At 45.6% G+C, this 27,085-nt stretch overlaps 1 protein-coding gene across 1 annotated transcript in view; it reads left to right on the forward strand.

The window, feature by feature from the left end:
* NECAB1 (N-terminal EF-hand calcium binding protein 1) overlaps positions 1-27,085 on the forward strand; it is a 144,409-nt gene that overhangs the window by 26,329 nt on the left and 90,995 nt on the right. Inside the window, exon 3 of the mRNA XM_024201565.2 lies at positions 12,591-12,699. Within this exon, the coding sequence (XP_024057333.1) occupies positions 12,591-12,699 (109 nt within the window). The remainder of the gene's footprint in view (positions 1-12,590; positions 12,700-27,085) is intronic.

Here is a 27,085-nt window from a genome sequence, read left to right on the forward strand (position 1 = left end):
CCCTACATTTGAACCCTAAAGTTCAAAGTGGGGATCCAGCCTTGACACTTTTATTGGAGCAACTTCTGTTGGAGAGAGAGAGGCAGGCCTGAAGAAAAGCTCTGTGTAAGATGGAAAACTTAAGAACATAAGAACAGCCATACTGGGTCAGACCTAAAGGTCCATCTAGCCCAGTATCCTGTCTTCCGACAGTGGCCAATACCAGATGCCCCAAAGGGAATGAATAGGTAATCATCAAGTGATCCACCCCGTTGCCCATTCCCAGCTTCTGGCAAACAGAGGCTAGGGACACCATTCCTGCCGATCCTAGCTAATAGCCATTGATGGACCTATCCTCCATGAATTTATCTAGTTCTTTTTTGAACCCTGTTATAGTCTTGGCCTTCACAACATTCTCTGGAAAAGAGTTCCACAGGTTGACTGTGTGTTGTGTGAAGAAATACTTCCTTTTGTTTGTTTTAAACCTGCTGCCTATTAATTTCATTTGGTGACCCCTAGTTCTTGTGTTATGAGAAGGAGTAAATAACACTTCCTTATTTACTTTCTCCACACCAGTCATGATTTTATAGACCACGATCATATCCGCCATCTCTAACATCCTGGAACCAACACAGCTACAACAACACTGCATTCAGAAACATTTGTCTTTCATGAATCATCCTCTGTTTATATTTACCCATGACAAAGTCTGAAGTCTGTAAGGTAGAAATTTCAGCTCTACTGCACTAAATAACCTGGACCAAATGATATTTGAGGGTTATGAGGGAAACAAAGTGTGAAATAGACACATTGGTAAAGGTACGACGCATATTCTTACAAACAGCAGCCATTCCTGAAGACCAAAAAGGCAGAGGATACTCTGAGGTGCTGCTTTAAGAGAACCTTATTGAGGGTGATCTAGTTGTGAACTTCATCTCAGTACCAAGGAAACTGATGGAGGGCCTGACTGACCACTGTGCTACTGCAAGTTTACACTGGTATAAAATTACAGTAATGCTCTGGTGAATCACAGCTCAGAGTGTAACTAAAGACAGCCTAGTACAGCTCTTAGATGAGAACAACAGGACAGGGTCAAACCTTCATAGCCTCTGAAAAAGCCCCTATAACCTGTCAGGGATTTTTTAAATTAATAGATAAAAGTGGACATTGTGTACTTGGATTTTCAAAAAGCTTGAGATTAGATCTCTCATAAGATCATTAGTGAAAATAAATAACCATGAGGGAAGAGGCAAAGTCTGCTCAGGGATTATGAATTTAACAAGTTAAGCAATAGAAAACAAACCACTATAAGACACAATCTTGCTCCCTATTGGCATAACTCCCTGTGACTTTAATGGCAAAGGATCAGGTCTCCTTAAGAGTAGAACCAGGTAAACAGAGGAGTGCCTCAGGGTTCTGTATCCTAACCAATACTACAGACCTCTCTTCTCTCTGAGTCAATCATGGTCAAGAAAGGTTCCCAGAGAGAACATTGATGTCATGCATGTTCCTTCCTCATGCATAACCAATGCTACAACATTTGAAGCCCTCTTTTTTGAAAGGTAAAGGAGGCAGTTTGAGTAAATGGATCACTGAAAGCATCTCTGTTAATGATTAAACTAGATGATATTTATTAAGAAAAGCTTGTTCACAGAACACTCATTTGATATTCACACTGTGTATATAGTGCCAAATGGCAGCTGTATTTAGATTCTCAAACAGCTGTTTATGGCAGTTGTGTCACAGAAAACTGCATGTCCAAAGCAAAATATTGTGCCACCTTGATTTTTTGGCTTTTTGTCACTTTTGACATTTTATTTAGATTTTAAGGGTGATTATCTGGAGCTACCATCTGTCTCTTTTCATGTCAAACACAGCAATGAACAAACCTCCAAATGTTTAGCTGAAACAGAAATTCAGTTTGCCCAATTTTGAATCTGTGCAACGCTTGTGAGTTTAAGCGGAAAATCAAAGAGCGAAAGGGAGAGCGAAAATCCTTAACATTGCTCCCTGGGGACATGCATTGCAGTCCAGTATTTAATTACATATTAATGTACTATTTTTCCAGAGGACCCCTGCCTCATTATGGCCAGAGAAGGAGGCAGGATTGTGATAAATATCTGGATTCAGGCCACCCCCACTTCATTCTGTGTACTTGTTGTATGAGGTGTCATGAGTGAGTCACAGTGTCACTAGAAGACGAAGAATAGCCATGTGAAAAACTTTTAGAACCACCCCAAAAATTGTTTGAATGGTTTACACAACTTCAGACTGAGAACTTTGTTCGCACTTCATGCAGACGGTTGGTTCAGCTTCTGAAAGTATCCACCATAATCAAATCTTTCAACCTACCGCGCCAACTCTACCGTTTTCCCCCAAAGACTTCAGAGCAGCACAGATTTCCTTCTCACAAATATACAACCTGCCCTCTCCCACCTTTGTTCTCCACAGCCCCCACAGACCACTTCTGTAGACTCAGGACCTCTTGTAAGTGTGAATGCTATAGGCTTAGCTGTTTATTTCTTTGGCTTTTGTTTGTGCCTTGTTATTAGTGCTCTGATACACTACGCCAAATTCAGCTCTGATCTGCCTGCAAAAACCTGGAGTAGCTCTATTGATTTAAGTGGAGTTATTATAGAGTTACACTGATATAATCAATCAGAATGTGACCCACTCACTTCTGCTGAATGAAGACATGGCAGAGGAACAGCAAGTTTGCTCTTCGGTGTGGAGGGATCCCAGTAGAACTCCCATTGACTTCAGTGGGGTCAGGATTTCATCCATGGCCTTGTCTTTTGGGGTGTTTTACATCTACCCTTCATCCAAGAACGTGTTTGCCCTTCACATCATCTTCTTTGTCTACAGAAACTTGTATAAAGCACCATCCAAGCTCCTAGTCCATCCAAGTCACTCAGTATTCTATTGCCCTACTCCTTTCCAGTTATTCCTTCTCTTAAGGTTTGAATCATTGCCCAAATGAATATTTCTTCGCTCAGTTAGTTTGATATACAGATTACTAGGGGAAATTTTGGCTATACTTACTGACTGTAGTATCACTTCACTATTTACCAAGTCTATCCTGAGCTGCCTTAACACACTAGTCTCTTGCTCTTTGAATTCAACAGTTTGTAGCTCTGTTGCTGTGTCCAGTGAGCATTTTCTACATTGTGTATTCATGTGCCATATTTAAAAACAGTCTTGGAAAGCTCAGGTTAATGGTGTTCACTGCTTTTGTTCTCTCTGTGTTACTGCCAGAAAAATTCAATCAGGTTTGTAAGGCAAGATACTCACTTTGTGGATTTATATTAACCCTTATTGAAATAACTCCTGCATGTGTGTTTTCCTAGTCTGTCTCTAACAAGTGTTTTTGGTTGTGCAGTTTACCAGCCACCATGGTTATGTTTCAAAATCTTGAATATTTGAAAGTTTCACTAGGACTTTTTGTATTAAAATTCCATTTTTTGAAACTACCATCATCTCTGCAAAGAGCAACACAGATCATAAGCTGGATCTGTTCCTTAACACAATCGTTTACAACAGTTACACATGCACAACTCATTGAAAAACTGATAACTTAAATGAGAGCTTAAATTAAATGAGTCTGTAAAACCAGGTAAAGTTTCCACCTTGCTCCTAAAACAGTTCATAGGATTTAGTCAAAGCCTACCACCTTCCTGGCTTCTCTTTTATTGTTAACTTAAATGACAAAACAAACTGAACCACCTAAATATTCTCCTGAGTTTGTCCATTCGTAGGGATTTTCCCTGCAGGACGCCTTCTTCCCCTCCCACTAATTTTGTCAGCCTCAGAGAAGCTCAAAAAAAAAAAAAAAAAAAAAGCCTTTTATACTCATGGGTTTGAGCTGACAGGAGAGTTATGGGGTATGTGGATGCTGCTAACAAGACGGAGAGGAATAAATAAGCTTCCTTGAAAAGGGGAGGGAGAACATACCTGTCACAACACAAACTGTCAATACAGCTGGGCCCCATTAAGGAAGTAGGTCTTTAAAAGGAAGGCTTGGGCCATGGGAGAAGGCTGTACTCCCAAGGCAGAGCACACTCTCTTGACCCCAGGTTGGATGGACCCATGTTGAAGAGCAAAGCTGGTGAGATGCTCTACGTGAGTGTTCTAGAACTCTTAGGACAGTTACAGTTGTGTTCTCTGGAGAAGTAGGGGTGTGCTGTTGTGAGTTAGCCTCTGCAAAGATTTGAAATGTTATTTGTATTACATTAGCATCTAGAATCTCCAAGTAGGATTCATAGATTCAAAGGCCAGAAGGAACCATTGTGATCATCTAGTCTGACCTCCTGTAGAACACAGGCCATAGAACTTTCCCAAAATAATTCCCAGAGAATCTCTTTTAGGAAAAAAAACCCCATCCAAACTCAATTTAAAAATTGTCAGTCATGGAGAATCCACCACAACCCTTGGTAAATTGTTCCAATGGTTAATTATTCACTAAAAGTTTACACCTGTCCCTCCTTTTTAATCTCTCTCTTGAGCCACTGACAATGTACATACACCACGCAGCCACTGATAGAGTGGCTCTAAACAGGAAAGAATATAAAATCAGTTTATATGCTAATGACATTTTTGTTCTATTGAAGAGTTCATTCAAATCAATTCCATCATTACTGACTGTAGTTGACATTTTTGCGGAGAGCTGTGTTTTTTTGCGTTAACTGGAATAAACTGCAAGCAATGGATGTATCTAAAAGACCCTTCTCAGTTTCAACATTTCCCATTTCAAATATTCAAGGAAATAACTTATTTACATGTTAAGATCTGTCCTAATCTTCCCAAAATTGTTGCTATAAATGTGGACTATATGCAAAGAGAAATTTCCAAGGATGTAGAGAGGTGGCATCTCCTCCCTCTCTCCTTACTGGGGAGAAGAGGCATAGCCAAAATGAACATCTGCCCAAGAGTGACTTATGTCATTAGCCTATTGCCTTTCTAGGTCTCTCTCACTCTGTGCAAATAAATAGGCTTACTGTGCAATTCACATGAGTTAAAAAAACAACCTAATTTGTCAAACAAGGCCCTTAGAAACTTCTGGGTAATTAGATTTGTATCTATATTATCTAGAATTCCAGATGCAGGGAAGGTGTCCCTAGCCTCTGTTTGCCAAAAACTGGGAATGAGTGACAGGGAAAAGATCATTTGATGATTACCGGTTCATTCCCTCTGGGGCACCTGGCACTGGCCACTGTCAGAAGACAGGATACTGGGCTAGATGGACCTTTGCTCTGACCCAGTATGGCCGTTCTTATGTTCTTATCATTGTAGAGAGATTCCCCTCCAGTGGCTCTGTGTACACACAGTCCTGGTTCCAGATCAAAAAAAGCTTAGCTGTACAGTCTGGTTCCCTCTCTTCTTTTATATACCTTAAGAGGCCACCCCCTACTTTAAGAAATAATCCAATCTTTGCATCTACATGGGACATCCTTAAGACGATTACAGCATCCAATCTTACTACTTCTCTTCTCATACCACCCTGGGATAACCTCCGCCTCAGGATCAAGGCCAACTCTACACGTAAGATAATTTGGATGGAAAAGGGAATAACAAAAAATAAAGATATAATACAAGATGATAGACTGGCATTCTTCAATTACATTTATAACAAATAGCAGCTACTGCTGTCCCACCGTTTCTTCTTTCTGTGGTTATGTCATGGGTGCACAGGCTTGGTGCTCTGGAACAGCTCTGAATGAAACCCAGACAGCACCCTCTTCAGTGTGACACCCCCTCCAGGCACACACTCACTAGGGCTCCTTGGCTTTAGTGCCTCCTGGGACTGAGTTCGGAGCTTTCAGCACCCCTGTTCACGCCGTGAGCTCCCCACAGAGAGTCCACCTGAGTAGGACACCTGGGGAAGCCTTACACACCCCTCAAAGGGGCCATGCACCCCTAACTTCCACAGTCAGCAGTGACTCTCAGCCAGCATTGTAAACCAAAAGGGTTCATTAGTCATCTGGAACTCGCATAGAACATTTCCGGTTAGCACAGGAAGCAGGAAGTTACAGCAAAGTCCATCTTGGAGAGACCCAGAGCCCTGGCTCTCCCCCTGAGTTCCAAACCAGGAGACTGACCAGCTTACAACAGCCCACCCTCAGTCATGCCCAGTTGCCACTCCTCCATCCTTTGTGTGTTTCCAAGGCAAACCAGTCACCTGGCCTCTACCTTATCTCTCTGTTCTTGTCACAGCCGACTGGCTCTGGCGGGGGTGGGGAGGGGGAGGTCAGTTGCTAAGTTACAAAATGTCTGCCCATCCTCTGGGCCTAGAAAGTTGGATGACAGTCACATCTGTTCTCTAGGAGTCTCTTCAAAGATCACACAACCTGTCCCACCCCCTAGGTAAATATGCAGCACATGGGGAAACAGAGGCACACACTCACAAAACATTAAGAAATTTCCCACTTCATCACAGGCTACACTCAAGAATTCATGCAAGGACAGGGGAAAATTGGTCTGTTTAAACTCTCTTACCTCTAGAAGAACATGTTAAGAAATATGGAAACAAAAGTCATAGATAAAAAAGGGGAAAAGCCTTACTACCTCAACAGAGACCTCGGAGGACATCTGGCTCAATGGAAAAGATACTTCAAGTTCTTTAGCCTTGTGATTATTCCAGAACAAGATATAAAAAGGTATTACAGGATGCAGAATAGTTGTTCAAGGCTAGATTGACAAAACACAATGAATGCTGGAGATGCAAACAGCTATATACCAAACTTTTGCACACCCCCAATATCTGTCAAAAAAGCACGTGTTCTGAAACACCATATTCAGTGCTTTCTCAAAAGCTTCAAGAGCCACTATCTTTCCTTCTCCAAGCTTGTGTATTCTAGGGGTGCTGCATGAGTTGGCATTACCAATTAACATTTAGAAATGGATTGCTGTAACTATTTTAGTGACCAAAAAGGTTATTTTGAGAAAATGGAAATCTGCACTTCCTTCCTCATACACAGATTGGCTTAGTGAGCTCCCTACTACTGCATTTAGGAAACACTATTTCACTAGGAGGGTGGTGAAGCACTAGAATGGGTTACCTAGGGAGGTGGTGGAATCTCCATCCTCAGAGGTTTTTAAGGTCCGGCTTGACAAAGCCCTGGCTGGGATGATGTAGTTGGTGTTGGTCCTGTTTTGAGCAGGGGATTGGACTAGATGACCTCCTGAGGTCTCTTCCAACCCTAATATTCTATGATTAATGGAAAAAATTATTCTGTCTACTCCTCTTAGGGACTAACTTTGGACTACCCTCTATAGTCCCAAACCCTCTCCTTTCCCAAGGGTGACTACAGACCACTTCCCTGCAGCCTCTTTCTGCCCTCAGCTCCTGGGCTTTATAGAGGCCCCTCCTGTTCCTACCCAAGTAAGCCTCCTGTCTAATTCATTCCCTGCTCCCTGGCTTCTCTTCCAGGTACAGGCTGAGCAGTTAATTGGCCTACCTGGCCACTTAACCCCTTCCAGTCTTGTGTGGGGTGGACATTCCATCACAGTCTCTGATACTCAGAGGTGATGTTCTCACTTATTTATCTATTTAGTCATTTTAATAAGTGATACCCTGCATGACCTCTGCTGGTTTAATTTTTTCCAGGTTTTTCAAATAATTAACTTTGAATTTTGTTATTTATATGTTGTCTCCATCTTGTGCATGTATTTATATATGTTTTGTTGTGTTATCTGTTTATATTTTATATAAAAACAATAAAAATAAAGTTAAAAGTAATTATGCCTGTTTCCATTCTAAATTTGTCTAGCTTTAACTTCTACTCATTGGATCATGTTATACCTTTCTCTGCTAGACTGAAGAGCCTATTATTAAATATTTGTTCCCCATGTAGGTACTTATACACTGTAATCACGTCATCCCTTAACCTTCTCTTTGTTAAGCTAAATAGATAGACTCAAAAAGCTCAGTCATTGTAAGACATGCTTTCTAATCCTTTAATCACTCTCATAGAATCATTGAATATCAGGGTTGGAAGGGACCTCAGGAGGTCATCTAGTCCAACCCCCTACTCAAAGCAGGACCAATCCCCAGACAGATTTTTACCCCAGTTCCCTAAATGGCCCCCTTAAGGATTAAACTCAGAACCCTAGGTTTAGCAGGCCAATGCTCAAACCACTGAGCTATCCCTCCCCCTAGCTTTCCCAGCTCTCATAGCTTTCCTCTGAATACTCTTCACTATTCAAGAAGGATGTTGATAAATTGAACACCATAACTGGACACAGTATTCCGGCAGCAGTTGCACCAGTGCCAAATACACAGGTAAAAAATAGCCTCTCTACTCCTACTCAAGGTTCACCAGTTCATGCACCCTAGGATTGCATTTGCTCTTTTGGCCACAGCATCACACTGGGAGCTCCTGTTCAGCTGATTATCTGCCCTCATCCCCAGATCTTTTTCAGTCACTGCCTCCCAGGATACAGTCCCCCATGTAAGTCTAGCCTACATTCTTTGTTCCTAGATGTCTACATTTACATTTAGCTACAATAAAACATATAGTATTTGCTTGTGCCCAGTTTACCAAGTGATCCAGATTGCTTTGAATTAGTGACCTGTCATCTTCATCAGGGCCCTGTTGTGCTGGGTGCTGCGCCTAATCATTTTTAGAACCTGCAGTGGTTGTGTGCCTCAATTTTTTACCCGTGGAGTCATCTGAATTCTAATGATCCCAGTGGGATTGCCAAAAGGACCCACCTGCTCTGCCTGCCAGGGTGAGTGTTATGTCACTGTGCAGAATCCTAACATTTGACTTCAAGAGGAGTCAGCAGAAAACCTCTGCACTTCTATGCTGTGTCCTACAACTTAACACCCAGTAACAGAATCTAAGGGCTACATTTTTAAAGGGCTCTTAGCAACCCAACCACTGCTTGTGCCCATGAAAGTACGTACAGCTGCAATTTTTGAGAATACCGGTGTGCAGAGGTGATAGAATTTACCACTTTCGCCTACAGATCACAAGGCTTGCAGATTGAAATTCTGCCACCTGCATATGCAGATGCTAATATCTGAATAGCATGTACTTATGGGTTTGCACACAGGAGGCAACTTTTTTTTTGAAAAAGTGGCCCAAAGTGTCTGCTTGATACCTTGTGTCTGGTTTCGTCTATGTTTTTATTTTCATTATCCCAATATACTCTAAATCCACTCCCTACAACATGACTTAAATAAGGCAAGTGTCCATGTCCTACTCTAGCAGTTAATAATTATAGTCACCTTCCTTAGAGATTCCTGTTTAATTGGGACAATCTCTTTGTTATTTCTAATTTTTTTGAAGGTAGTATTAGCAGTCTGTTCTGCACTGCAGGATGACTTATAAGAATTACCTTAGACTGCTCTGGGAATGGGCTCAGTTATCCATGCTGTTTTCCCTTCACATCCAGTGATTAATTGCTGGCAATTAGTTCTGCTGAACTTCGACAGTAAGATCTTGGAAGGCATTAAAAGCCTATTTCTGAAGTGTTCCAATCAGAAGAATTGCTCAAAATGTGATGCTTTGTCAGATTATTCCACTGGTTAAAAACACACTGGAATGTGTGCACTCAGTCCTGTTTTCTCAGTCTTCACACTGTAGTTACAGGAAGATTGTACATAGAGGAAGATTCTTTGGTGTATAATCAGATAGCTCTAATAAATAGTATTTTAAAAAAATCAGAGTCTGCTGTGTGCTCTCCTTATTAAGGCAAAGAGTTTGTATTTAACAATTACAATTACTGTTATTTAAACATTACATACAACAGCAACCAGAGCCTGGCACTGACTGCAAATCTTTGCAGTCCAGAACCACACCTTCCAGAATGGAGAATGGCCATTGATCTTTGCAGCCACATACATATATGACAATTGCAGCAGCTCCATACCTGGTGTAGACTGTACCAGTCTACTCAGATTTCATTTTTGTGGCTCACAGAAAAACAGCAGCCACATATCCAAACCAACATGTTTTAAAATGTGGCTGCTGTCCAATGTTTACTATGTCTGGAATTTTCAAAAATGCCTAAGTGATTTAGGAGTACAAGCCTCCTAAATCACTAAAGCGATTTTGAAAATCCTATCTTGTTTCCTCCTGGAAGGATGTATCACACCACACTGCAGTGACACGAGCCAGTTTAAAAAGTATGCATGCCACAAAATGTGCATATCCGAGGTTTTCATCCAGCAAACAAATTAATATGGAATCCAGCTCTGAAATGCTAATAGTTGGGAAATACTAGATAAGAGAGGTTGGGCAGAGATTGAGTCAAGGATGTTGTGTCATGTTAGTTCACTGCATGCTACAATTAAGGCCAAAGTAAAAAGCAGAGGAAATAGACTCTGCCAAATAATGCTGTAGCAGTATTATAATGAGACTATTTGTTTCCCCTCAGGGTTAATGCAATTCCTAATACTGTTCTTCTAACTATTCCCATGATATGGTACTTTTCTCAAATTGCATTAGGCCTTAGGCATCCCTTGCACCTTTAACTAGCCATCAGTCATCAAAAGGCCAAGGTGGTGGTGGTGGTGGTTTAGCCTTGTCTCAAACAGAGAAGATGTATAATTATGGATGGACATGAGCTGGAACAAGTTAAACCCAAGCATGAAAAAGGTTGACTATATTTTAGTTTGGAAAATGGGGTTGACTCATGTCCCATCTGAGACTTGGCCTGGTCTACACTAGCAAATTAGGTTGGTTTAACTACATCGGTCAGGGTGTGAAAATCCTCATCTTAGGGTACATCTACACTTACCGGAGGGTCCGGCGGCAGGCAATCGGTTTTCTGGGATCGACTTATCGCGTCTAGTGAAGACGCGATAAAATCAATCCCTGATCGCTCTGCCGTCGACTCCGGAAATCCACCGCGGCAAGAGGCGGCAGCGGAGTCGGCGACAGCGCGGCAGCGGTCGACTTTCCCCCATCCTCACCGCCAGGTAAGCCAACCTAAAATACGCAACTTCAGCTACGGTATTCACGTAGCTGAAGTTGCGTATCTTAGGTCGGACCCCCGCTGTAGTGTAGACCTAGCCTTAGTTAAGCCGACCTAAATCCCTATATAGACAGTACTAGGTCGATGGAAGAATGCTTCCATCAACCGAGCTACCGCATCTCGGGGAGGTGGATTACCGGTGTCGACAAGAGAATCCCTCCTGCTGCCGTAGGTAGTGTGTACATGGAATAACTGCAGCTGCACTGGCACAGCAGGGCTACTGTAGCATATTAAGTGTAGACAAACCCTAAGCACTCTGGCCCATTTTTTTAAAGGTATTAGACATTGCTGCACTCAGCATTGCAATGACTAACTGATTTAGGAGCTGAAATATTTTCAAAAGGGGTTTAGGCACTTAGGAGTCTAAATCCCATCAACTGCTAGTGGGATTTGGGCTCCTAAGTGCCTAAATGAATCCCTTCTGAAAATGAGATTTAGATTCCTAAATCAGCTAGGCATTGCAATGCTGAGCACAGCAACACCTAATACTTTACCAATGTGGGTCTGTAAAATCACCGGCAGGAATTGTCAAGTTCATTAGCCCTGGAGTAGAAACGTGGTGCCCCTAACTCTTAAAATTATTCAATCTACAATTTAGTCACATTGTCAGGAGCAGAGTTGTGAAGTTCATGGAGAGGTTCCTAGTGCAGGTCCTACAGAATATTCTACCGAAGCTCTCAGCCCTCTTTACATTCAGGTGCCTTTGTAGACATCCACAGAATGGGATGCAACTAAGAGTTCAACTACTAACAGCAAGATTTTGACAGAAAAATATACACGATGGCAGTAGATTTTCTTGCCAAGTAACGTTTGCAGGAGCAGTATTAGAAGTAGAACTTTTCTATGGATGCCTAGGGTCCAGAAAAACCTGCAAAACTTAGACCTAAATTAAGTCAGTTTACTGATGTCTACTTTACGATGTCTGCTACAGGCAATAATATCTCACAGATACAGACAGACAGGAGTTGGCTATTTTCTGTGCTTCCAAGATATTCTATGAGCAAGAGAATGTCTTGAGATTCTTTCCAGTACATTCTTGAGAATGGCACTTACCCTTTTTTAGGTTTCAACCAAAGGTAGTGAGACGGAGAGTTCTACATGACCTGCCAGTTTGCAAATTACTTAGAGAAAGGTGGCTGGGCATCATTCTTCAATAAAGCTTTCCTAACACTAATGCAAAAACTAGAATTTCTTCTGTCTTATGATGGGACCCAGATCTGCAATTACATTTGCCATTCATCAAACAAACTATATAGATATAAATGGGAGAAAAGGTGCTACTCTCAGGGTCAGACAATAAACGGGTAGTACCCTTCTCTCCATGGCTTAAAACACTTGTGTTAAATTTTGCAGGGAGGATTACATAAATACTATGTTACATTATTTGATCAATTGCTTTTACCTGTCTGCAAAGGTTGATTGACAGATATACTACTATTATTGATGCATTTAATTTAATACTCACTACATGGCCTGAACACAATCTGTTATCAAGTTTCCAAATAAATTTAATCTAAACATCTAGTCCCATGATTCTATTTTTTTAAATCTCCTGTTCAGATTAATTAAATTAAAGGAGACAACAAACTGTATCCGTAGCTAATGATGATTTGATTTCTTCTTGGTTTCAGATGATGGCAAACTGTCTTTTGAGGAATTCAAAGCCTACTTTGCTGATGGAGTCCTGAGTGGAGAAGAATTGCATGAGCTTTTTCACACCATTGATACACACAATACTGAGTAAGTATCCTCGGCTTACAACCAAGTGCTACATTTTGTATTTGGAAAAAAGTTTAATTTTGGCAAAAAAAAGTAAGCTGTTTTTATACAAGAGAGTTGTTTCAGGGAAATTATAATGCCCAATTATGTACTCAGGTAAGAGCAAAACTTCTCGTCAGCTGATCATCTACATATGTTTAAGTGTCCAAACATTCAGAAATACAGGCTTGTAGAATGTGGTGTGGGCTTCAGACACTGTGTACGTCCTCTCATGAGGGCAGGTGGAATCAGGGAAAGGGAAGAGATGCTGTGGTCCTTTCCAGCTCTCAGGCTGGAGTAGCCTTGTTAAGACAGCTACACAGCTGCAGAGTGAGGGGGTAGATTACTGCCCTCACAGAATGAATTGGGTGTTGAGCAGAGAGTTTGCCCACAAGTAATTAGCATGAAACCATCATAGAAAGTAGTAAGCAAATGTTACCACCTGATGACTGTTTGATGCGCTGTAGGAAATGGATTGATGTCTTCATTCATGTTTCTTGGAAATCACAAAACTCACATTACATTTCAGAGTGGCTGACTTGTTGGCAGGGTCAGCAGAAGCTGACAGTTGAAGGGTATAGAGAGTGAATCAACTTCTTGTCCCAAGTATCTCTCTCTCTCTGCAGTGGGTTAATGCAACTGCCAGGCCACCGGGGGGAAATTGTATCACTCCTCCCCATATGGTATGTAGTCTTTGTACAGACTAAAGAATAGTCAAAAAAAAGTTCCATAAAAAATAATTGAAAGTTTGGATTTTTTTCAACTAATTCCAAGTATAAACTACCGTATATACTCGTTCATAAGCTGAATTTTTTTAGTAAAAAAGGGAAGCACCAGAGAAGGGGGTCGGCTTATGAACGGGTATAGAGAGGGAGAGGTGAGAGATAGCCCCTCCCCCCAACAGAGGGAGCAAGGAGAGGCAGCACAGCCAGCAGAGCCAGAAGGGAAGAGGCGGGGCCAGAGTCTCTCCGCTTCTGGCCACACTGCTCTCCCCCCAGCCTCCGAAGCAGATGCAGCTCCGGGGCTGGCAGGCTGCAGCCGTGCCACTCGGCCCCGCCACCCAGAGCAGGCTGTGGCTGCGCCGCCCAGCCCGCCGGAGCACGCTGCGGCCGCGCCTCTTGGTCTGGCCTGCTGGAGCAGGCTGCAGCCGCGCTGCCCAGCCTGCCGGAGCAGCTCCAGCCAGGCCAGAGACATCCTCCCCTGGCCCTCCCCAGATAAGGTGGGAAGGGATGAGATGGGGAGAGTGTGGGGGTCATGGGATAGGGGTGGGGTCATGTGGGGGGTGGTCACAGGGTTTACTCCCCTGACCCCCAGCTTCTCCCCCCCAAAAACATTTCCCCACCAGTTGCTGTCCTGGCCCGCCAGGGTAAGCAGCTGGCGCGCTGGGACGCTTTGTTTACTTAGGTTTACCTCCGTGCATGCGGACGCTCGAGGTAAACAAACCATCTCGGCCTGCCAGCAGCTTATCCTGATGGCCCGGGAGCCAAAGTTTGCTGACCCCTGAATTATAGGGTCGGCTTATGAATGGGTCATAAAAATGTTCCATTTTTACTTATCCATCTTTGCGGGGGGTCGGATAATAAATGAACCGGCTTATGATCGAGTATCTACGATAGTTTACTAGCTAATCAGAACAGTACTTGGCTAATCTGCACACTGCATGATTCACACACACAAATCTGGCCTCCTCCCACTTCTCAGCAAAGACAGGGAAGCAGACCACTGTAGGGGGACCATTACTAAGACATTACATAAACATAATATAGCACAGTTACTAGCCATACGTAGATGACACTGTAGTTGTCAAAAGACATAGACAAAGTATTTTTGTGATGCATCATCCTTGCTTTGATTCATAGCAGCCCATCATACAGAGACCACAGCAGGTACTCTTTTGTCATTAACCCCCCATATCCCCCAAGCCCAACATTTAATTGGTGTTTCTATCCTTGTGAAGAGGTTGACTTTCACTCCTACTGATAACTGGTCACATTCAGTAATTCAGTGGGTCTCTCAGTTATTGATATGAATTAGCAAGGTGTATCTAATACTGATACCAATCTAGTACCTTTCATGTGGACTACATTCACTTTGGGTGCCATTTCTGTGGTCCAAAAGCTACTGAAGTGACGGTATTTATTACTTTGGTTCCTAACAGGTTATAAAGCCATCCCATTTGCACCAGTCATTATTGGCTTTTTGGTTCCGTTTAGAAACACTGCGAACTCAGCAGATCAGTTTTGCTTGTCTCAGTAGTACTTACTGGTACCGTATAGATGAAGACACTAATAATGCAGTAACTGACATTAACTCTATTGTGCATGAAGTTTCTGATCTCATGCACCGCCAGTCCCTGCTGCTGCCTCAGTTTCTCTCCTTCCACAGGGTATCTGGTCCCAGGTCACTCTCCTAGGCCTCTCCAGAGAGCCCTATAACTTTCCTAGCCCCTAGTCTCCCTATCTCTGATGAAGCAGGCTCCCTCTTATGATGATAGCCCAGGGCTTTCTAGGTGAAACCTAGTCACCTGACCCAACTGTTGTCAGTTGTTGGCTGCATGTGTGTTCTCTCTGCGTGCTGCACTGGCTCTGGCCAGATAGCCCATACAGCAGACCTTGATCAAACTGCCCAAGAAGACCACAGACTCGGTGCAGTAGCAAAGGTCAACCAGGTTTATTGCCAATAAAGCACAATATTAGTCCCCTGTGTGTGCTACAGAGACACACTCAATACATGTATGCCTGTGACAATGGACTCAGCTTAGTGAAGGACTTTCTGCTTCCCCCTCGGCTGGACAAAGAGACCCCCTCTGCGACCTGTCTTTTATACACTGATACAAGAAGTTACGTACTGCCCCTCTGACATGGTTAGTTACCACTTTTACCCTTGTACCTGTTGGTTTGATCAAAACATGTCTATCCATCACCTGTCATCCTGACCTTATCTTTAAGAGAGGTCAGCATGTCCCTGTACCATCTTCGGGGATTGTGTCTACACAACAACCCTGTATCAGGGTGTTTTGTTTCTAGCCTTCCTACTTGAATACTTAGCACCTAGGAATGCTTGTGTTTTTACAGTGCCAGCCCTGTTTTTGCCAAGTTCATGTATCACATAGTGCAGGGATTCTAAACCTTTTGCTTTCTGAGGCCCTCCCCAACATGCTATTAAAAACTCCACGGCCCACCTGTGCCACAACTGTTTTTCTGCATATAAAAGCCAGGGCTGACGTTATGGGATAGCAAGCAGGGCAATTGCTCAGGCTTCGGCTTCGGCCCCGGGTGGTGGGGCTCAGGGCAGTGGGGCTTCGGCTTTCCGCCGTGGGACCCAGTGAGTCTAACCCTGGGCCTGCTTGGCAGCCCCCCCCGAAACCTGATTGCGGCCCCCCAGGGGGCCCCAGACCCCTTGTTGAGAACTGCTGACATAGTGAACCTGCAAGCAGGCATCTGCTTTGTAACAGGGCCTGACTTTGGCTCATAGCTTTGCTTTTGCTACCTTTGCTTATATCAGCAGGACCTGACTTGGCCTTAGGCCTTTTATACCAGGCCTCATGTCTCCGGCTTTCTCTTTCTGGTACACCGACCACCTATCCAAACCCAAACCTATCACCTGAGAAACGGAAAGCTAGCCAGAGGTGAGACTGAGCCCAACTTCCCTGGAAGTTTTAGCTCAACCTCTAACAAAGGGTTTTGAAAGCTAGATGGTAGAGTTTTGTAAGAAGCAACTCAGTTAATTTACTTTTTAATTAATTTTCAATCTGAATGGCATTGTTAAAATAATTAAGAGTCTTGTGGCACCTTAAAGACTAACAAATGTATTAGAGCATAAGCTTTCATGGGCTATGACTAAAGCTTCTCACAGAAAAAACATGTTCTTTAGCAAAGAAAACTAAAATAAAGCATAAGAAATATTATGCATGCAAAATGCACATTCCAGGTCTGAATGTTAAATAAGCAGCTTCTAGGGAGAGAAACCTGAAAACTCTTTAAAATGCCCTAAGGATATTTGTTAACTTAATAAGACTTCTGTTCTTCTCCTCAATCATGTTCAATATTACCACGAATTCAAATCTTTAGTATTCAAGTTCCTTCTAGTCCAGGAATCGGCAACCTTTGGCACGCGTCTCGCCAGGGTAAGCACCCTGGCGGGCAAGGCCGGTTTGTTTACCTGCTGCGTCCGCAGGTTCGGCCGATCGCAGCTCCCACTGGCCAATGGGGGCAGTGGGAAGTGGCGGCCAGCACATCCCTGGGCCCACGCCGCTACTATACAACATCTGTAAGGAATTTTAGACAGAGTTGATGAGTCATGGGTTGAAGTGCCAACAGCACGTGGGTAACACCCAACTCTATACTCCTTTACATAAAACAAACAGCACCCACAATCTTTTTGCTTTCTCAGTGTTTAGGGAAAATTAGCACCTGCATGAAGACCAGTTGGTTAAAGCTTAACACAGGAAACTCTGGGAAGACATTGATAGGAAGAGGGAGGCACTTCAGAGAGCTTCCTTCCTCGACAACATTCTCCTCTCTTGAGGGCATCTGCCCTCAGAATAAGTCAGTCCACAACCAAGTAGCCATAGATGCAAAAAAACATGCATTTCCTCTGTGCACGGCCAAAAGATTGTATGCCATCCGATCAGACCTGGCCATACCATACCATGCATTTTTGATCACTAGGCTTGATTAGTGCCACTCATTATATTTAGGAATGAAGCCATGTGCCCTGAAAAACTCCAGTTGGTACAACACAAAATGGCCTTTCACCCTAGCAATACAGGTTGCTATGAGTACACCAGTCTGCTGCTCCACCCTCCATACTGTCTCCACTGAATACAGAGTCCAGTTCAAGTCCTAATTAGAGTCCTAATATTCAAAGCCCTCCCTAGAACTGGCCCTAGTTATCTGAGAGATCACTTCTGCCTCCATGACCACAACAGCTAAGTTCTACAGGCACAGTGGAACTGTTGAACAATATGGGAAAGCTTGTTAGTATAAGAGAAGAAACTTCTGATGAACTTTCATGGTGAGATCACTCCTGCAAGAAATCAGAATGACAATGGCCCTCACCAGGTGTAGAACGGAATGGGAAAACTCATTTTCTAAGCTTAGCCTTCCTTTGATAAGTTCTTCACATAGACAAACATATAGTGCGTTCACACGTAAACCTTAAATCTCTCTCACACACACACACACACACACAATTGATCCTACAGGCTGGGAAGAAAGAGAGAGATCCATATTTCTGTTTTTAAATTCTTGGGAGATGCTCTGCTACTATGATTATGCGGTTTGTTTAAGCTGCCACATACTCTTCATATACACACACCAATGCTGTTCAACAAGCTATAGACCATTTTTTGTTTCAATTGTCTTAATTAATGCACCACCACCACCGTTCCCACTATTAGACAATAAAGGAGAAAATGCAATGTGAGCTGGTTATGCTCAAATATAGGAGGACATGATGTAGCAAGCCAAATTTTCCTAATATAACCAAAGTGCTCAATATTTATAATCCTCAAAGCAAAAAGCAGCACAAATCCATCTAAATGAATAATTAGGGATTTTGTGCATGTTAAATAGGCATTATTTGTTTTGTGAATAAAAAGCTCATTTCTTAAATTTGAAGATTCAGACAGAGATAAACTTGATCTTACAAATGTGAACCAAAACTAAAATATAATCCTATTCATACTGACTAGCAAACTAGGTGGGATACCACATGCATCTGCTTAGCAGATTAAGCTCCTTCAGACAGAGTTCCAACCCTGTTCTTCAGAATCATCCCTTCTTGTACACTCCTCCAGCACCTGACTTTCCTTACATAGAATTTAAATGTGACTCTTCACTAAAGCAGTCTTGTTTTGCAGTAATCCTTGTCTGGACTCAGCAGGGGGCTGAGTCCTTTTGATGGGCTACTGAATTGGACTGATCCTTTTCGTTGTACAGTATTTGATTTCTAAGAAAAGTGGCTATTACTTCCATGTCTGACTTTGCTTTTCATTCTTATGAAACAGAAATATAATGCACAAGTGAACTTACTTTTTACCAAAGGTAAAGGTCAGGAGAATGTGTGGAAATAATAGGCATAATATTGTGACTTGGTTATCAGGAAAGAAGAATTTGTGACAGCACTAATAGTTGGGATTTTAAATAAGGAACATTTTAAAATGCTACAATTGATATCTGAGAACAGGCAGTGCAATTGGTACAGCCATCTGGGTTACTGAAATGTAAATCACTCAGCAAGAACGTAGTGGACAGCATGGTGTACGAAGTGGCCAGGAAAACACTTCCATGGGAAATATGTGAGGATATGTTGTTTGTTTGTTTTGTTTTTTTAATTGGCCACATTTGTCCAGGCCTTCTGCTCAACTTGATGGCATTTTTGCATTTGTCTGTCTTCATGTGTGTGTAACCCCTACCCGCTCGGCATGGCACTCTGTCCCCCTCTAGTGGTGGCTAGGCAAGCTAGAGCCCGATGAGCCTGCTACAGGCTTGATTAAGAGAGAACTATCTTTTAGCTCAGGAAGTAGAGGCCCATGCATTAAGCTCAAGAGATCCCAGATTTGATCCCTGCTGCTGACAACCCACACAGGGGTGTTGGCATTATATAAGTATTATGTGACAAATTTTGAATGCTGCATCTGATCAATTCCAACATTTCAGGGAACAATCCAGGCACCAATGGCGGGAACCCTATTGATTTTGGGGAAAATCAGAAAACTCAAAGGAAGAAAATCTAGGACACATGGATCCTGCCATCTGTTTAGCACAGCCACCACTTCAAACACCTCTCAATTGTCTATAGACCAAAGAACTGGTTGATGGCACTGTGACATTCCCCTGGTGTTATCTGGACCGGTGATCTGCTAGGTCACTCCAATCCTCAACTCTGGGAGCCAGTTTTATCCTGCTCTGCTGTGAGAACCCCCACTCCTGGGCTGTTCACACACAGCCTCTAGAATGCAAGCTGCTCCCAGCTATTTGAGTGAGCACTTTTGGCCAGCCGCTGCTTGGATTGTGCAACTGAATGACACTAGCCAATATCTCCAGTCCCAGACACAACCATAGGAGCCTCCATCTTGCAGTGTCCAGTAATGCCCGCTGGACACGGCAAGCTTATATGAGTTCATCAATTTAACAAAGAAATTGATATGTACCAGGCTTGTTATCCCAAGGGGAGTCTCTGACATGCTTCAAACCAAACACACTGCTTCAGGTAGAATAAACAAACAAATTTATTAACTACAAAAGATATATATTTAAGTGATTATAAGTCAAAGCACAACAAGTCAGATTTGGTCAAAAGAAATAAAAGCAAAACGCATTCTAAGTTGATCTTAACACTTCCAATGCCCTTACAAATTTGGATGCTTCTCACCACAGGCTGGCTGGTTGCCCTTCAGCCAGGCTCTTGCCTTTGAGCAGCACTTCATTCGTGCTGGTGGTGGTGTCTGTAGATGGAGGTGGAAGAGAGAGCGAGCATGGCAAACGTCTCTCCCTTTTATCATGTTCTTTCTTCCCTCTTGGCTTTGACCCCCCCCCTTTCAGAGTCAGGTGAGCATTACCTCATCATAGTCCCAAACTGACCAAGGGAAGGGGGGTGACTCACTCGAGAGTCCAACAGATCTTTTGTGGCTGCCTAGGCCAGTGTCCTGTGTTCCTGTGAAGCTGGGCCAGATTTGTCCCATACATGCCCTGATGAGGTGTGAACTGCCCCCTCTGCTCCTGGAGAGTTTTTGCCTGGGCTTGTTTTAAGCCATGAGGACACATTTTCAGCCTCATAACTTTGTACATGAAATTACAACCTATAATATTACTATAACAACAATGCTCAGTGCATTGTGAGCCTGCCGAAGACACCCGACATGACAAACTGCATTGGATACCAAACAATCATTTTATAAGGATGAACATGGGGGTGCAGGGTGTTCCCCCGAGGCACAGAGTGTCACAGCTAGCCACTAATGCCCTCCAGCATAACAGAACCTCTGCTTATTCTCCCAATAGGGCTTGGCATTTTGGCACCCTGAATGATTTATCTCCTAGACAAATAATGGTGGGAGGAGAAGGGGAGATGGGGGTATGCACACAGCCTCTGGCATGGGGCAGAGAATGGGGGACCCTGGTATACTGGGAGGGGAGAATAGGGATGGGGCTGGAGCACGTAGTCACCAGTATGCAGGGGAGAATGAGGGACCGTGGTAAGAGAGGAGGAGGAGGAGGAATGGGGGGCACACATAACCCCAGGCAGATGGGAGATTGGGGGGAGTCGCTGAACTAGAAGGGGATGGGAGGATAGCACACAAAGAGCTTGTGGAGGGGAATGGAGGGATGAAAAAAGCCTCCAGTGTGTGCAACAAGCTCAGCCCACAGAAGCTATGAAGTGTGTGCCCCCATAGAATCATAGAAAAGGACCTCGAGAGGTCATCTAATCCAGTCTCCGGAACTCAAGGCAGGACTAAGTTATCTAGACCATCCCTGACAGGTGTTTGTCTAATCTGCTCTTATAAACATACGATGATGGAGATTCCATAACCTCCCTAGGCAATTTATTCCAGTGTTTAACTACCCTGAGAGTTGGTAAGTTTTTCCTAATGTCCAACCTAAACCTCCCTTGCTACAATTTAAGCCCGTTGCTTCTTGTCCTATCCTCAGAGGTTAACAAGAACAATTTTTCTCCCTCCTCCTTGTAACAACCTTTTATGTACTTGAAAACTGTTATGTCCTCTCTCAGTCTTCTCTTCTCCAGACTAAACAAACCCAGTTTTTTCAATCTTCCCCTATAGGTCATGTTCTCTAGACCTTTAATCATTTTTGTTGCTCTCCTCTGGACTTTCTCCAATCTGTCCACATATTTCCTGAAATATGGTGCCCACAACCGGACACAACACTCCAGTTGAGGCCATATCAGCATGGAATAGAGTGGAAGAATTACTTCTCATGTCTTGCTTACAGCACTCCTGCTAATCCATCCCAGAATGACATTTGCTTTTTTTGCAACAGGGTTACAATGTTGACTCATATTTAGCTTGTAATCCACTATGACAGGCCTGCACAACATGCGGCCCGCGGGGGCTCACTGTGCGGCCCACCGGCAAGTGGCGGGGGGAGCTGCCGGCTTCACCCCCTGCCCGGGGGCAGAGCCGACCTCAGAGCCCCGCCCGCGCGTACCGCGCTCCGGCCGCTGAGAAGCGCGGCTTCTAGGTTTGCCCCCTGCCGGGGAGAGGGGAGGGGGCCGACCTCACAGCCCCGCGCATGCGCACTGCGCTCCGACCGGCCGGCCGGCGAGAAGCGCGGCTGCCGGGTTCGCCCCCTGCCGGGGGGAGCGGGACGCCGACCCTACAGCCCCGCACGTGCGCGCAGCGCTCCGGCCGGCCGGCCGGCGAGAAGCGCAGCTGCCAGGTTCGCCCCCTGCCCGGGAGGGGGCGGGGGGAAGGGAGCAGCAACCTCACAGCCCCGGCCGGCGAGAAGCGCGGCTGCCGGCTTCGTCCCCTGCCGGGGGGGGGGAGGGAGAGCAACCTCACAGCCCCGCATGCACCTGCTGCGCTCCGACCGCCCGGATGGTCAGAAGCGCGGCTGCCGGGGGCCGCGCACACCGCGCTCCATCCGCCCGAACGGCCCGAAGCGCGCACATGCGTGCACATGTCTCCATCTCCCGCTCCCCCGCCTGGCGTACAGCGGGTGCGTCACTTCCGGGGCCTGCTGAGGCGGGAAGCGCTGGGCACGAGGCAGAGCCGGTAAGTGCGAGCGAGGGGAGGGGCGCCTGGCCTGGGCTCGAGCCGCAGCTCGGGGGGACTAGGCCGAGACCCCCCCAAACCCCCTCGTCGGTTGGGGGTGGGGTGGCTACTGCGCTGGTTGCTCCCAGGGCGGCCTCCGTAGTGATGGGGGGGGGGAGTTTGAACTGTCTGTGGGCAGCCGGGAAAACCCGGGGGGGAGGAGGGAGACAGAGAGTGTGTGTGTGTGTGTGTGTGCAGGGTCGGCTTTAGGCCGATTCAACTGAGTCCCCTGAATCGGGCCCCACGCCCCAGCCCCGGTACAGCGTACCAGGGTGGCCCGGCTTCCCCAGGGGGCAATTTAAAGGGCCTGGGGCTTTGGAGCTGCCCTGCCTGCAGCCAGCCCCTGCCTTTAAATAGCCCCCAGAGCCCTGGGATAGCGGGGGGCTCAGGGGCTATTTAAAGGGCTGGGCTCCAGCTGCCTCTACTGCACCCCCTGCCCACACCACCCCGCACCCTCTGCCCTGCCCGCAGCTAGCCAGCCCCACACATGCCCCAGCCCCGCACCCCCTGCCCTGCCCGCAGCCAGCCCCTGTCTCCAGCCATCCCCACACCCCCTGCCTGCAGCCAGCCCCTACTCCACCCCCTGCCCTGCCTCCAGCCCCGCACCCCCTGCCCGCACCAGCCCGTCTCCAGCCAGCCCCGCACCCCCTGCCCTGCCCTGCCTGCAGCCAGCCCCTGCCGCACTCCCTGCCCACAGCCAGCCCCTGCCGCACCCCCTGCCCTGTCTCCAGCCAACCCCTGCCGCAGCCCCCTGCGGCCCTGCCCGAAGCCAGCCCCACACACACCCCTGCCCGCCCCAGCCCCGCACCCCCTGCCCTGTCTCCAGCAAACCCTTGCCGCACCCCCCTGCCTGAAGCCAGCCAGTCCCGCACTCCTCTGTCGCCAACCCCTGCCGCACCCCCCTGCAGCCCTGCCCGAAGCCAGCCAGCCCCACACACACCCCTGCCCGCCCCACCCCCGCACCCCCTGCCCTGTCTCCAGCAAACCCCTGCCGCACCCCCCTGCATGAAGCCAGCCAGTCCCGCACTCCTCTGTCTCCAGCCCAGCCAACTCCTCCCGCCCCCCCCCCCCGCCCCCCCTGCCCTGCCTGCAGCCAGCTCTGCACCCCCTGCCCACAGCCAGCCCCTGCTGCACCCCCTGCCCTGTCTCCAGCCAACCCCTGCCGCACCTCCCTGTGGCCCTGCCCGAAGCCAGCCAGCCCCACACACACCCCTGCCCGCCCCACCCCCGCACCCCCTGCCCTGTCTCCAGCAAACCCCTGCCGCACCCCCCTGCATGAAGCCAGCCAGTCCCGCACTCCTCTGTCTCCAGCCCAGCCAACTCCTGCCGCACCCCCCTGCGGCCCTGCCTGAAGCCAGCCAGCCCGCCCCATACCCCCCTGTCTCCAGCCAGCCCCGCACCCCTTGCCCTGCCTGCAGCCAGACCCTACCTCCAGTCAGCCCCTGCCCTGCCTCCAGCCAGCCCCATGTCCACTGGTGCCCTGCAGTTCCCAGGGCAGGAACCCTGCACACCTGCTTCAATGAGGGGGGCAGGGAGCAGCTGGGACCCACACATGTGCACACCACTAGGGTGACCAGACAGCAAGTGTGAAAAACCAGAACAGGGGTGGGGGGTAATAGGAGCCTATATAAGAAAAAGACCCCAAAATTGGGACTGTCCCTATAAAATCGGGACATCTGGTCACCATAGGACACCCCCAGGGAGTGGCGGGGACCCACACATGTGAAATGGAGCTCATTAATAACCGATCAACAGCATATATAACACAATGTACATAATATATAATTTTATTATTTATATAGTTATGGAAAGTAAATAATACATGGAAGAAATGAAAGGCTTTTTTTTACATGTTTTTTTTTTCTTCTAGTTATCCCTGCTGGGGCCCCGCCAAAAATGTTCGAATTGGGCCCCGCACTTCCTAAAGCCGGCCCTGTGTGTGTGTGTGTGTGTGTGTGTGTGTGTGTGTGTGTTTTGCACCTGCCCTGCCCTGACTGCTGCCCCCTTCCCTGGTCCAGGGACCTTATCCCTCCCCAGCCCCTATCACACTGCCCCCACCCCCAGGGCTCCCTGTGGCCCCTGTGTTTGTGTGTGGGACAGTCACATCCAATCCCTTCACACTGCTCCCCTTCCCCCTCCCCAGCTTAGTTCATACCCCCAGAAAATCCCTTCCAACTGTCCCCCTTTTCCCCTCCCCTTATTTCATGGGGGGATGACGAACCGAGCGGGCGGGTGGGCAGGTAGTGGCGGAGAGGCTTTATACTTGGGGGGAGGTGAGGAGGCGAGCGGCGAGTCGGTGGCTGGAAGGAGGCATCCATTTTCAGTATTTTAATTTTTGGTACTGCTGTGTGCAGTAATATAGTGACCCCTGGGGGTTAAAGAGGGGTGTAATGGTGGGGCCGAGCAGGGAGGGGGCGGGTCCTATTTTACTGCTGTGATCTGGTTACCCTATGCGCGCCGTTTCTTTCCCCCTCTACAGGTTTCCACACACTCTCAGTGCCTTGCTAGTGTGCCACGCGCCGTGAGATATCTCTTCTCTTTGTGTGTGACTGAGTGTTTCCCTTGTGTGTGAATTTATTCAACAAAATCTTGAGCTTCATAATGGCTACCATGAGTGAAAAGAAAAAGAGAAAAATAGAATCAGAGCACAGAGTTTTCAACACTGAATGGACAAATAAATACTTATGTACTGTTTCCAAAGACAAAATACTGTGCCTTGTGTGTCGCGAAACGTTAGCCGTTCCGAAAGAATACAACCTTCGGCGGCACTTTGAAACGAAACATCCCAATCTCGCCAAATTGAACCCAAATGAAAAAATAATTAAAGCAGCCAGTTTAGTGAAAAACCTTAGTGGAGAACAGCAAATTTTCAAGAAAGTGAGCACTGAGAACGATACAGTTACTAAAGTAAGCTTTCAAATTTCTAAGGAAATTGCTGCTGCTGGGAAATGCTTCACAGAAGGCGAGTTTTTAAAAAAGTGTATGTTGATTGCTGTATCTGAGTTATGTCCAGAAAAGAGGGGAATATTTGAGAATGTCAGTCTATCACGCATGACTGTACAGAGAAGAATAGCTGACATTTCTACTAATCTAAGTGATCAGTTAAAGCAGAGAGTCAGTGAATTCTGCTTTTACTCCCTAGCTATGGATGAAAGCACCGATTTAAAAGACACCGCCCAACTTCTTATTTTTATTAGAGGTATTGATAAAAACTTTGAAATTACTGAAGAACTTGTTGGCATGTGCTCCATGATGGGTCGCACAACTGGAAAAGATATCTCCAGTGAAGTGATAAAGTGCATGAATGATAAGTTGGGAGTAGATTTCACAAACTTGGTGGCCATTTGTACTGATGGTGCTCCAGCTACGTGTGGAAAAAATGTTGGAGCAGTTACTCTTCTTGAAGAATTTATCGGGAGACAAATAACCAAACATCACTGCATTATACATCAGCAGGTTTTGTGTAGCAAAGTCTTAAAATTTGAGCATGTAATGTCAGTGGTAGTTTCCATTGTAAACCTCATCCGTTCTAGAGGACTAAAACATAGGACATTTCGAGCCTTTCTTGAAGGGGAAGACGCCGAGTGCAGCGACTTAATCTACCATACGGAAGTGAGGTGGTTGAGTCGAGGAAGAGTGCTCCAGCGTTTCGTTGCTTTGAAAGAGGAGATAGCAAAATTCCTAGAAAATGGGCCAATAAAATTCCCGGAGCTTGAAAATGAGTCCTGGAATCAAGATCTCTTTTTCTTTTGTGACATTACAGCACACCTGAATGATCTCAACATTCAACTTCAGGGAAAAAATCAACTTATATTTCAAATGTGTGCAGCAGTGAAAGCTTTCAAAATGAAATTGAAACTTTTCAGAAGTCAGCTGTCAAAAGGTGAAATGTGTCACTTTCCCACTTGTGCACAGCGTATCCCTCAGAACAAACATGCCGAGTTAGGAGAAAAATACGCAAAGCACATCAATCTTTTGATTGAAGAATTTGACAGAAGACTTACTTTGTCTAAAGATGATGACATCCAGTTGAAGCTGATTGAAGATCCCTTTTCTGTGGATCCAGAGGAAGTGACACAAGATTTGCAGTTGGAGGTTATTGAACTTCAATGTTCGGCAGTTTACCGAAATAAGCACAGAGAAAGCAGCCTGTGGGACTTCTACAAAAGTCTGGACGATGAAAAATACAAGAATCTTATTGAAGTTGCACTGAAAACGTTCAGCATTTTTGGAAGCACTTACATATGTGAACAAACATTTTCCATCATGAACATGAATAAAAACAAGCAACGTTCTTCTCTGACTGACGACCATTTGGAAGACATTATGAAAATATCCACTTCAAATATGACCCCCGAATATGACAAGCTTGTTGCCGAAAAGAGATGTAATATCTCTCATTAAATTTGCAAGATAATTATGAAAAGTACAAATGTTTTCTTTCAACGGAACAGGTGTTTTTCATTTTTCCATGATTCATAAAAAAAATTAAAATAATTTTAAAAATTGTTTGCTTTAATTGAAAAATTCTTAATAAAGTATCACACCCTCCCCCCCCCCCAAAAAAAAACCCCTTCCTTTTCGGCCCCCAGC

The sequence above is a fragment of the Terrapene carolina genome, unplaced genomic scaffold (assembly GCF_002925995.2).
Source record: "Terrapene carolina triunguis isolate 2854851 unplaced genomic scaffold, T_m_triunguis-2.0 Scaffold58, whole genome shotgun sequence".
Lineage (NCBI taxonomy): Eukaryota > Metazoa > Chordata > Testudines > Emydidae > Terrapene > Terrapene triunguis.